A 12353-nucleotide genomic window follows, 5' to 3' on the forward strand; every position below is an offset into this window, starting at 1 on the left:
GAGTCTCAGAGCACTTGTGCTTCTCAGACTCTTGCACAGGTCCGGAATGGATTTAGAGCATTTCCTGTCGCCACCTCCTCCAGGAAGGCTTCCTTGGTACCCACCGGCCCTTCTCCCAGACTTTGGGGGAAACGGGGTCTCGAGGGGTCAAGGGTCACTAGGGCGGGACCGGCCCCGGAAGCGGAAGTGCGGCGCACTTCCGGTGCGCAGCGGGCGGCCATGTTGGAGCAGCGGAGGCGGCGCAGAGGCGCGTCCTGGGTCCCCGCGGCGGCGCCGGTAGGTTGGGGCCGTGGGCCTAGCCGCGCCGCGGAGGGGCAGTCCGCGAGGCGACGGGGCGGATGGGCCGGGCGGCCGGCTCTTTCGGGACCCGCGCCCTCCACCGGCCCGGCCAAGATTCCTCCCACCCCCCCCACCCCTTGCCCAGCGACCCCACCCTGGGGCTGTGCGACCCAGTCGGGCTCGCCCCGCTCGCCCCGCGCGTTTCGCTGCCTCCAAGATCCCTGCTCCTACCCGCGGCTCAGGCCCCGGGGACATGGACTCCCAGGCCAATGGCCCTGATCTGTCCCCAACCCGGTCCCCCTTGGATGAGGCCTCTCCCGTCCCCCACCTTTCATCAACTTCCCTGTCGGCCCCGGGGGCACGTGTAAAGGGAAGTCTGGGGCGAGACTGCAGCCTCTGTTTCCGGAGCCTCTTGGAAAGCCCAGAAGACCCTTCCCAAGAGTCTAGACCGACCTGGGCGGAAGAGCCCCCAGTTCACCTCCAATATCTGTGCCTGCAGGGAAACAGCCCTCTCCCTATTCAACAGTTCACAGTCCTGGGAACTACACCCCTTGGAAAAAAAATAATAAAAGAACTAAAGTCATGTGCAAGGATTGTGCTTGGAGAATGGCCTCTGGAGAGAGGAAGTGCCGAGACACCTGAGGATCCAAGAATGTTTCCAAACAAAGAGCCCCAGGGCACTTCCTCCAGGGGATTCTGAAAACTTCCTCTGCTCCATTAGGGTGGTGGGAAGAAGCTGCACAGATGCTCCTCCTGGCCCTAGGGACCTGCCTGATCCCAGCTGATCTTTTAATGCTCCAGTACAGCTGGGGAGCTCCCTCTGGGAGCCCTCAGTCCTGGGTTGGGCATTAGACATTAGTCGTGACTGATGCCTTACGTCGGAGATGAAGCCTATAACAACTTCAGTGTTTCCAGACAGCTCCATCTGGGCTAGACTGAGGTCTGCAGCCCTCCAGACCCTAGTTAGGACAGCTCATATCTCTAGTGTCCACCTTATTAACCATTCTGTTGGAGCCTTTGGCTGTCAGACCTTAGGCTCTTGGTCTGGCTGCCTGATTGCTCAGACGTGTGTCTTGAGTACCTATTACTTAACTTTTTAGTTTTTGTTGAAGGAGAGTCTGACTCTTACTTTGGGATTAGTCTCTGTGATTTGAGTGCCAGGAGTCAAACTTCTGAGCCTGTCTGGGGATTCTGAAAGCAGAACTTTTGGAGGACGGGAGTTCACCCCTGGGCACCTGAACAACAGCAGCTGAAGGAACTGAGATGGGCATGACTTCAAGGCTCATGTTGTCCTGCTCTTAGTTGTTTTTCCATCTAGATCTCTCAGTCCTAACCAGAGACCCCAGTCACACACACTAACTGTGCCTTACTGTTTCTCATTTCCAAGCCATTGCATAGGCTGCTCCGCTCTTTGCTCCATTTCCATCTGGTCCTTCCTGTTCATCAGTTGTGTCCCACCTAGGTGTTGCCTCTCCTAGGAATCCTTCCCTGACCCAGTGGCAAGCTGAGCTGGGAGCCAATGTGCACTCCCTAGAACTTTGATGGTCTCTGTCTTGTCTTCTGTATAAGGCTCCTTGAAGGCAGATATTCACCTGTGTTCCCAGGGTTGAGTCTAATACCAGATTTCTGGCCTCAGAAAATGGAGAATTGAATTAAAATGTGCCAACCAAGCCCAAATCTTTCCAGGGACCCAACAGCCTCTTGGATGCTCTCATGAGCTTCTGGACATTTATCTTGAAGAAACTGCCTCTGACCCATATGGGTCCTCCTTGCCATCCCAGTCTTCACCCTGACACCATGATAGTTTAGGAGACCAGGGTTTTGCCGCAAAAAGTGGCTCACTGGCCAGGCCCCTCTGTATCGGTGGTTATTGTGGAGAGTGCAGGCCCTGATGGACTTACCTACTTGCCTTGCCCCTTATCTCAGTGCCATTCTTTTTTTTAATTTAATGATATATTTTCTTTAATCCAATAAATCCAAAGTATCATTTTTTGTAAGTAATCTCTACACCCATCATGGGGTGTGAACTCATGACCCCAAGATCAAGGAACGCATGCTCCACCAACTGAGCCAGCCTGGCGCCCCTCGGTGCCGTTCTTATTGATTCTTTTCCTCTTGTCTTGGAGGTGCTGAGCGCTGGTTTGTGGATACCCAGGCAGATCTGCAGTGCCTAATGCCATGAGCGTGGTGGTGCAGCATGTGGAGGAGAAAGCTGTGCACTCCTGGTCGCGGATCTCCACGGCAGGGAAGAAGGCCCTGGAGGAGGCGCTGCTTGTCTTTAACCCCATGAGTCAGGATCTCAGTGCCACAGAGGCCCAGCTTGTAGCCTTTCTGCAGGGCCTGCGGGATGATGGCTTCCAACCCACCATCCTGCGCAGCGGTGATGTCTATGGCTATAGTTCATGCACAGCCAATCCCCCAAGCCAGACGAAACTGCAAGCTCGTGCCCCCACCCCAGCTGCCACATCACCTCCAACCAGTGCTCCCCGAACTGCCATGCGGCTGCCTGCAGGCCGGGCCACGCTGCTCCCTGTGCCACTATCTGGAAGGCTGGCCAAAGCATCCACACCAGCCCTTGCCAAACATGCGACCACCAACCTACTCCTGAGCTCCCTGAAGCAGTCAAGTGCCAGCCGTGCCCAGGGTGCAACAGTGGGCTTCCCTGCCCACCTCTATCCAGGTGTCTACCCTGCCATGCGGCTCTCTGTTGTCCTTGAGGCCCTGGTTCCACTAAAGACTCCCATGCCCTGCTTGGGTGCCAAGCACAAGGCACAGTCACTGCAGCTCTCGCTTGCAGACTCTCCCCTGAAGCTGCGCAAAGGTCCAGGAAAGAGGCCAGGGAACTGTCGATCCAAAGCTCCCAGAAAAGCCACAGGCAAGGGCCCTAAGTGTCTGACTCACAGAGCCCCCAGGGCCAGACCTCAGCAAGGCACTACGCCCCGGAACAAGACCTACAAAGCCACTGGGTCCCTTAGTGGCCTACGAATGAAAGGTGGCTCTGCTCTGGGCACCAAAACATCACAGTCCAAGGCAGCTCGAACACTGGCCAAAGCTGCCCAGGCCAAGGTGGCTCGAACACATGCCAAAGCTGCCAAGGCTCGTGCAAAAGCCAAGGCAGCACAGATCAGGGCTAGGGCCAAGGCAGCGCGGATCAGGGCCAAGGCCAAGGCGGCACAGATCAAGGCCAAAGCCAAAGCCAAGGCAGTGCGGGCTAATAAGGCCAAGGCCAGGGCAGTGCGGGCTAAAGCCAAGGCCAAGGTTGTACGAGCTAAAGCCAAGGCCAAGGTAGTGCGGGCTAAATCCAAGGTCAAGGCGGTGCGGGCCAAGACCAAGGTGATGCGGGCCAAGGCCAAGGTGGTACAGGCCAAGGCCAAGGTGGTACAGGCCAAGGCCAAGGTGGCTCGGACCCAGTCCAGGAGCAAGGGCAGGCCAAAAGGGGCTGTTCAGGCCAGGACTGCAAAAAGGGGCCAGAAAAGCCACCCTGAGACTGTGGGGCAGAAGAGGAAAAGGGCTGAGGAGGCAAAGGATCTTCCTCTCCGGAAAAGAACACGACTTGGGCCCCGATCGCCTAAGGTGTGGCTAGGGCCTGGAACAGCAAAACTGCTGAAATTCCGGGCCATCAAGGTGGACAGGCGGTCCTCAGATGATGAGGTGCGGCAGCGGGCTCAACAGATCCTCCGTGTGAACTTGTCCCCTGTAATACAGCTCCAGCCATTGCTGCCATACTCAGCATATAGCAGTGTTTGGGGAAACTGAGTCCAGTTGTCTGTGTGGCCAGTGGCACAGTGTGCAATGCCCATGGATTCTACAACCCCAAGGACTCCAGGTGCCTCTCCAGGGCCCAGAGAGCCACCATTCTCCTTTCAGAGACTGGAGGATATGGGGTGGTATGGGTGGGCGGGAGGGGTGGTCTCCTGGCGCGATGCACTGTGATTTGTTACTCTTTGAGTTGTACCTCCACTGTTCCATCTATCACGTTTTATACCTTTCCACCTTCCAGTCTCCCTGCCCACCCTTCATGTTTTTGTTTTTGTTTATTTTTTTATTTTTATTTTTTTGCGTTTGGCTGCTGATAGGCCAGCAGCATATAGGAAAAGTGGCCACAGGAACAGGGCTGCCAGAGAGGGTCCTGGCAGCCTGAGACGGGTCATTGATGTGGGTGGAAAGAGTAACTCCCAGGCTCTTCTGGAGGTGCTGGTCTCTGTAGATGTTGATAAGCAGCCCCTGAGGACAGGGGCAGAGCCACCCTGAGGGTGGCATACCTCCCCTTAGGCCTGCAGTGGTTTGTTATCCAGGTAGGCCCTATACAAGAGGACAGTGGGTGGCTCTGTGGGGAACCTTGCAGCCAGCAGGTTTTTAGGCCAGGGAGGCAGGGTTTTGTGGTACTGCTCCCCAGGGGCTGTTCAGACAGCCTGGTCTTGTCTCCTAACCTGCTCTGGCTAAAGTCTTGGGACTTTATCTGAGCTTGTCTGGGGCAGGGCCAGGCCTGAATTTGCTAAAGTAACTCCCTGAACTTCCAGCCTTGATTGACCTCCCCAGTTGGTGGCAAGGTATTAGGGATTGAGTCAGGCCAGGGCCCTGGGTTGTAGGGCCACTGAGTGTCCTCACTGACTGCAGAATTTTCTCCCTGGATGAGTGGGATACTGTGTTAGGTGAGCCAGGAGAGTTCCCACAACTGCTTCATCCCATCATCAGTGCTTTCTGCCTGGGTTCCAAGCACTCTGTTCTCAGGTCTTGCCTTATCAAGCTTCCCACAGGGGCATGTATGTGTTTCAGACATTAATGGCTCTTCCATTCGGAAGTACTGGGCCCTAACAAAACTAGCTCCCCTCCCATCTGCCAGTCTTTCCCTGTCTGCCTAGCCTGAAAGGCAATGGCTGGGGCTGGCAGGGAGGGGAACACATTCCCCAGAGGCTCCTAGAGACCAACAGCCTTTTAGGGCTAGGGGTGGTAGCCTCATTTGAATGAGAATCGGATCTTTTCCATCTCTGGATTAGTCTGAACCCTGGCCCCACTAGCGCCTGCTGCATTGGATGGCAGACCTGTAGAGAAGTTTTGCTTGCTTTTTGGTACTCCTTCCCTTTTTTTTTTTTTTTCTGCATCTGGTGGCTGCAATTAATAGGGTGCGGTCTCCCTTGGTTCCCAGGCTCTAGGGACCACTTTGCTCCCAGCCTCACCGTGGCTTCACAACCCTGCATGCTCCTTGTGTCTGGCAGTCCTGCTTTCATCTACCATGTGAGTATGGGGCCACACCCTGCTCCTCAAGGGCAGCCTGCTTGGGGCCCACTCTTCATCCTCTCTCTCAGGCCTGATTCCAGCTTCCATGGCCCAGGACCCCCAGCCGGGCTAGGCTTCTTCCTTTCCAGTCTACAACTCCTTTCAGTTCTGCTGCTGCTGCCACCAGTGAATGAGAGGTTGGCTCATTTCCCTGAGGGGCATCCAGAGGGGAAGAATTCTCTAGGCCTCCCTGTGGGGCAGTGAGGTGGGGGATACCCCTCGATCTCTACCCAGACCCTGTCCTTCCCAATCCAGGCTCCCAGAAAAATTGCTGAGGAGGTGCCAGACACACTTCCCCCACCCAGCTGCTCAAGTGGCAGCTGCTATCCACTTACTGGTGACTTAATTGGTGGCTGTGGCCAGAACCTTTGAGCCTCGTCCACCTGTGGCCTTCATGGCCCTGAGCCCTATTGCATTGTCAGTCACCTGTAGGTGGGTAGGAGCGTGAGAGCTCTGGAGATGGTATCTCTGGGTTTTCCTGGGTAGATTTGGCCTTTTGGGGGTTTAGGTCATTGCTGGGGGCTGCAGAGGGAGGCCTGTGCTGTGAAATTTTGGAAGGGGGCTGTAGCTCCATGTACTTCCTGCCTTGTCATTCTCCTTGGGCATTACCCCAGGAATCTGAGAAGTGCTTCTTTTGTGATTCTTGGAACCAGGGAGGCCATGGCATTGAGAATGTGCTCTTGAGTGGTTGTGGCAACAAGAAGACCTGGTGGCAAGCAAAGAGTGATGAGGGTACCCATGTGCCCATGTGTGCGGGTCTAGGGTCAGGGCCTGGCCACTGACAAGCCCTGGTGGTTACAGGTGTTGAGAATGTCACCATCCAGCTTGACCTAGAGAAGAAGTAAAGTGCCTTCTACTTTATCCACCTCATCATGACTTTCAAGGTGACCCAATGCCCCAGTCTGAAGTCTTACTCTGTGCCTCCTGACCTGATGGCCACCAGTGATGCTTGCCCCAGGTGACCCAAGGATCCCCCTCCAATCCCCAGACATTCCGCCCAGCAGCTCTGCTCCTGGAGCGCTCAATGGACCATGGCCACTCCTAGCACGTGTACCAATACTTTGCCTACAACTGCTCAGGCCTTTTTCCTGGGATCCCTCTTGCTCCTGGCCACAGAGTCAGTGACTTGTTTGTGACCAGCGTTACTCTAACATTGAGCCTTTCACTGAGGACAAGGTCAGGCCCAGAGGAAGGGGGGTTGGGCCATGGGGTGAAGCCAGAGGCTCAGGTTTGCTTTTTTCTCTCAGGTAATTTTCAAAGTTCTGGACCCAGCCATTCTGGTGGAGAGCCCAAACAACCCCAAGATTCAGGGTAATAATCCCCACAGCCAATCCTGTATCCTTGCATGTCAAGATAGCCAGATACTGGGGGGAAGGTGAGGTCCTCCCTGGGTGTATACACAAGTGGGGCAGAATGGCAGGCAAGCCAGCATCATTCCCCAGCTCTGCCCCATCATAGTCCCCTATTGTGAGCCCTGTTTTGGCTCCCCCATTCCTGTCCCATCGTTGTTCCCCACACCCGTGCCCAGTGCATAGAACAGGCATGTGTAGCAGTTTCCATTCTCTGTCCTATCTGCCCCATCATAACTCCTTTATGGGGCCCCATTGTGGTTCCCATCACTACTTTCTATGTCAGCCCCCAACTATGTACCCCATCACTGCACTTATCACTGAACCTTGTAACTGTCCCCTCTTTGAGTCTCCGTCACTGCTCCCATTCTGGTTTCCTGGGATTGCCCTCCCCTGATTCATCACCAGGGCCTTAGGTGGTACCCTACATCTCTGCAGCTACCTCTAAGTGGTGCCAGGATGTCTGGGTTGTGACTTCTTTCTTGTAAAGCCAAAGTCTTGAAAGAAGAGACATAACCAAAACCCAGCAGGGCAGCCCAGAGTCAGTTCAGGTGAGTACCAGAGCAGGACATACCCCAACCTAGCTTTTTCTCTGTACTCTCCACCCATCTTGACGGGTTATTACCAACTACTCGCTGAGTTCCCATATTAGGTTTCTTTTCTTTTCTTTTCTTTTCTTTTCTTTTCTTTTCTTTTCTTTTCTTTTCTTTTCTTTTCTTTTCTTTTTTTCTTTTCTTTTTTCTTTTCTTTTCTTTTCTTTTTTTCTTTTCTTCTTATTTTTATTTATTTATGATAGTCACACACAGAGAGAGAGAGAGGCAGAGACATAGGCAGAGGGAGAAGCATGCCCTGGGAAGAAGCTCCCATGCACTGGGAGCCTGACGTGGGATTCGATCCCGGGTCTCCAGGATCGCACCCTGGGCCAAAGGCAGGCGCTAAACTGCTGCGCCACCCAGGGATCCCCCATACTAGGTTTCTAAGCAGCTGTTGCTCTTCTGATCTGAAGAGAGACAACTGGCAAAGGAGAGATAAAACAGATAACCTTAGCTCAGCCATAGACCCATCTCTCCCATGTGTACATTGGACAAGTATCCATTGAGCTCCACTGTGTGCCAGACATCTATCTTCTGAGCAGTGCTCAGTGGGGAGCAGATAGACGAGGTATCTGTCTTCTTGGAGCTGACAATGAAAGAAAAGGGATAAATAAGTAAACTAGTAACTGTATATGGGTTCGGCTGGATGATAAACTGATTTCTAGTTTTGATGATGGGCTGGGAAATGTTAAGCTTTACTTCATTAAGGAAGCAGGTTTCACATATCTAGTGATGCCAGGATGGGGTGTCCAGGAAGCAGTGGGATGGGCAAGTCTCAGCTCAGGAGTGATACCAGGGCTTGAGCCATGCAGAAGTGGAATCATCACCTTTAGGCTATAGTCATCCAAAGATGGTATGCCCAGAGGAACAGGAATGGGAGAGTCCCACTGTAGAAATGATGGAGGATGTGGCTGTAGTGATGTAGAGAGAAAAGAGACTCTACCTCCATTCCTTCCCCTTCCATCCCAGCCATAGAGGGATGATAACCAGTGCACCTGAGGTCTCCCAGTCTGTGTCTCCAGAGCTCCTGCATGTGACAAACCTCTGTGTGAACTTCTCCAAACTGCACACACTGACAGGCCACTGGGGGGCCTACATGGACACCCCTTTTACTTCTATGGCCTTTCATGAGCTCATGGCCAGAGGCAGCTGCCAGTGCCCATGGCCATGCCTCTGTGTGTAAGCCCACAGCTGAGACCCAGCCAACACGAAAGGCATGGTGAGCACCACGGGGCGGGGGTGGGTGGGTGGGTGGGCGGGCATCCTATTGCTGGTAGGGTGGGCGTGTTAGGGGACTGAGGCAGATTCATCTTGCCCTCCTCCCTGGCAGGTGCATGGCCTTTGCGTCTGCTGCCACCAAACAGCTGGTACCCACTGTGAGTGCTGCCAGGACCTGTACCAGACCACCCATGGCAAGCAGCAGAGTCTGGGTACCTCCACGCCTGCCAGGGTAGGTGCCATGCCCTGTCTGCCTGGCCATACTTGCCTGGGTGAGCCCACCCCATATCCACCTTCCTTGTTCTGCCCCAGAATGCAAGTGCAGTGGGCATGCCTGCAGTTGTCCCTTTGACATGGCCTTGTATTTGGCATCTGGCAATGTGAGTGGAGGCATGTGTGAGCGTGTCAGTACAACACAGCTGGGCGCCACTGTGAGCTCTGCCAGCCCTTCTACCGAGATCCCAGGGAGGATCCCTGTTCCCTTCACCCTTGCAAACGTGAGCCCTCCAATCCCCATTCACAACTCTGAGCCTTCAGCTCCATGGTGACCTCTGACCTCTGTTCTCATTTCTGACCCATGATCCAGCCTGTGACTGTGACCCTGTGAAGGGTGTCTGTGTGATGCCTACACAGGTGACACTTGTGGCCTCCTCTCTGGGCAGTGCCACTGCAAAGTTCATGTCTGGGGCCAGCACTGTGACTATGGCCTCAGCCCTACACACACAGAAGGTTGCCAGTGTGAGTTGCTCTGGGAATGTACCCCAAATCCCATGTCCTTGCTCTGCCCCCAATCACTGCTCTGATAACACCATGTGCCTACCCCTGCAGCAGTCCCAATAGTGCCCTAAGAACCCTGTGCCCTAGCCTGCAGGTGTGACCCCCAGGGCTGGGTCCCTTGCACTCATACCTGTGGTCCCTCCAGCAGTGCCTGTCACTGCAAACACTTTGTCTCTGGACAGGACTGCAGCCGTTGTCTGTTGCACCTTGATCCACCTTGTGATTTGACCTTGATTTTGAGCATTGAGCTGCTAGAAACTGATGAATATAAGACTTAATCAGTGTGATTATAGACTGAGCCTTGCACATTGTTGATTCAGCTCCCTGATCTGGTAATCAAGGTCAATGCCACCTTAGCTAGCTGAACTAGCATATGCCCCTAGGTGGGAGCTTTGGGAGCATAAAAAGAAAAGCAATGAAACAAGTTACAACAGTATTGGGTTTAAAGATGTTTTGCAACAAACATGTTTGAGGGAACACTCAGTCCAAGAAACAGTTCCATCCATTTCTTATCTTTCCTTTAACGTAAATCCTTTGCTTAATTATTACTTTAACCCCTGCAGTGTCCTCTTATGAAGTTGTGCATAAGTACACTGGGGTTTCCTTACCCCCTCAGCAATAAGCAGAGGAGCATTTGTGCCCTGTACTCATACCCTTTCCTCCTGCAACAAGTAGTCCCAGCATATGATCTCCCAGGCCCCAGATCTTCCTGTCCTTTTTCCACCTACTTGCTCTCTCTTATGGCCCAAGTTCTGGGGTCTGAGAAGTGACTCTCTAGGCTGCTGGCCCTGTGACTATGACTTTGGGGGTGCCTACAGCAACAGGTACAAAGCAAGGCCTGGGAATTGGGATCAAGTGGCAAGAAGCCGGAGTTGACTCTCCCTCCTCACCCCCATGCTTGCTCAGGTGTTCTGCTGGGGAGGGCCTCTGCCTGTGCTGCCCTTACCTCCGTGTCTGTCTCTGCCATGAACTCCAATCTGGGCACTTCTGAGCTGCTCTTGACCAAGCCACTGCTGAAGCTGAGCTTGGCCAGGTCCTCCAGGCAACTGACCCCCAGTTGCCTGTGAGTGTCCAGGTGGGGTAGGGGCAGGGGCAGGAGGAAACCATGGCTCTGACTTGGTTTTAAGGGGAGGGAGGGAATGTGTAGAGAGAACTAGAGCAGAGTTAGGAAGGTGAGAAGTCCAGGTGGGAGCGTCAGCATGGTCTAACATTTGGTGCCTTAGAACCCATATTTTTCAGGGAAGTATGGGAGAAGAGAGGGCCAGAATATTGGAGGACACTGACACCTGACTTGCCCCCGGGGGTTCCCTGGCCTGCTCCTTCCCAGTGTACACAAGCCTCAGGGATCTCTCCTGGTTGGCTCCAGCCCCAAATTCAGAGACAGCGTGACCCTCGATATGCCCGCCACCCTGCTAGACAAGCCTATCACGGAAGCCAGCTGCCCAATGTGAGGAATCTGAGGAACAGGGTGGGGTCATAGGTCACCGAAGGTCTGAGTAGGGATGAGGCCCATGCCCTGGGATATGGGTCCCTGAGGCCTGGGGGTAATGGGAATCTAAGTCCTGACGGTCCAGGCCTTGGGGTGATTTAAGCCCTGGAGTCTGTGTCTCATATCCAGGCCCCAGAGGAGCCCCTGCCCTTACAGCAGGGAGCTGGCTCTGCACTGCAAACTGGCTTGGACTTTGCACATGTGGTTGATGGGGCTGGCCTCTCTCTACTGGCACCCACAGTGCCTTATGCCATGGAGTATGACATTGTCCTGTGCTATGAGACCAAGGTCTGTGACATAGGTGCCAAGCAGGTGAATGGGTGATGTGATGCTGGATGGTGGGCAAGCACGGCTCTATGACTGCTGACCCCTAACTCCAGGCACCTGAAGACTGGCAGGCATTAGTCTGTGTTCATGCCTAATCCCTCCCCAGGAGCATCCGCTGTGCCCATCCGCACTCAGAACAGCTGAGTGTTCCAGGTGGCCTGGACCTATGAGCACAGATAGGCAGGACCCTAGGACCCCCAACACCAAGACCCTAGTATGCTGACAACACATTTGAAACAACAAAGTGGAAAATCTCCAGTATGGAATATCATTATGCTGTACAGCAATCAAAACAGGGACTGAATGTAGAGCAGTAGGATTTAAGAAGTTGGTCTTTTTTGCATGGGTCATAAGATGAAATACTGGATGCAGCAGAAATGGGACATTCCTGGGACCACATGATCATGGCCTCCTTATCCCACCCTTACTCTTTCCCTGCTCCTGCAGAGCTGTGGTTTTATCTAGACCTTTCTGCTTTGAACCGGAAACACACTACATGATCCTGCCAAGGGGGTGTGGAGACCTGAGGGAGGCACTATCCTGGATTCCGTGAGGTCCTAGGGGCACTTCCCCACATCCGGGGGAGACAAATTATAACATGATGATGTGGATGCAGTGGGGCTGGGGAGTAGGCATCCCAGAGGCCTGGAGTTTCACCAAGAGGATAGAGACAGGTAGATAGTGTGAAGAGGGGGATCCAGGCAGGAGCAAAGCACATATCAAAGAAAGAAGATGAGAATAGGCAGCCATCGGACCTCAGCGGTCCTATGGGCCACTTACTGTGGGGCAGTGGGGAGCCATGGAAGGGGCTTGAACAGGGAAGATTCATGGAGGAGAATGAATTGTTAGGAGGAGGCTGCTGCTTTGATTCTGAATGGAAAGTGGCATTGCCTAGACTAGATCGGGGCCATTGGAGAGGAGGAAGAAACAGATTCAGAAGAGAAATGAAAAGGGGCAGGAATGGGCTGTGAGATCCACCGCACGCAAGGAAGAATAGTTAGGAGGTATTAGTCAGTGGTGGGGGGCTCACTGCCCTCTGCCTGC

General features: G+C 53.9%; 2 protein-coding genes across 8 annotated transcripts in view; both read left to right on the forward strand.

Annotated features, from left to right (window-relative positions):
• The first annotated feature begins 121 nt into the window (after positions 1 to 121).
• On the forward strand, positions 122 to 5630 carry CCDC71 (coiled-coil domain containing 71). Of its 2 annotated transcripts, XR_005374943.1 has the most exons (4): positions 122 to 276; positions 2406 to 4105; positions 5426 to 5514; positions 5586 to 5630. XR_005374943.1 is itself a non-coding variant. In XM_038566491.1 (2 exons), the coding sequence occupies exon 2, from the start codon at positions 2458 to 2460 to the stop codon at positions 4033 to 4035; it is 1578 nt and encodes a 525-aa protein (XP_038422419.1). In that variant the 5' UTR covers positions 122 to 276; positions 2406 to 2457; the 3' UTR covers positions 4036 to 4241. The 2 variants fall into 2 exon arrangements, 1 of the variants encoding a protein (XP_038422419.1); XM_038566491.1 differs by lacking the exons at positions 5426 to 5514; positions 5586 to 5630 and having other exon boundaries at positions 2406 to 4241.
• LAMB2 (laminin subunit beta 2) overlaps positions 216 to 12353 on the forward strand; it is a 31063-nt gene continuing 18925 nt past the window's right edge. For 2 of the 6 annotated variants that reach the window (XM_038566463.1, XM_038566465.1), the window contains exons 1-3: positions 4063 to 4105; positions 6804 to 6867; positions 8829 to 8948. In XM_038566463.1, the coding sequence (XP_038422391.1) occupies positions 4072 to 4105; positions 6804 to 6867; positions 8829 to 8948 (218 nt within the window). In that variant the 5' untranslated portion in view covers positions 4063 to 4071. Of the gene's footprint in view, positions 277 to 4062; positions 4106 to 5671; positions 5694 to 6803; positions 6868 to 8581; positions 8718 to 8828; positions 8949 to 12353 lie in introns of those variants that run through there. The other 4 variants (XM_038566468.1, XM_038566466.1, XM_038566464.1 and 1 more) reach the window with 4 other exon arrangements.

The sequence above is a fragment of the Canis lupus genome, chromosome 20 (assembly GCF_011100685.1).
Source record: "Canis lupus familiaris isolate Mischka breed German Shepherd chromosome 20, alternate assembly UU_Cfam_GSD_1.0, whole genome shotgun sequence".
Lineage (NCBI taxonomy): Eukaryota > Metazoa > Chordata > Mammalia > Carnivora > Canidae > Canis > Canis lupus.

Coding starts and splice junctions, on each gene's coding strand:
- CCDC71 (XM_038566491.1), top strand. CDS start 2,458: ATGAGCGTGGTGGTGCAGCATGTGGAGGAGAAAGCTGTGCACTCCTGG.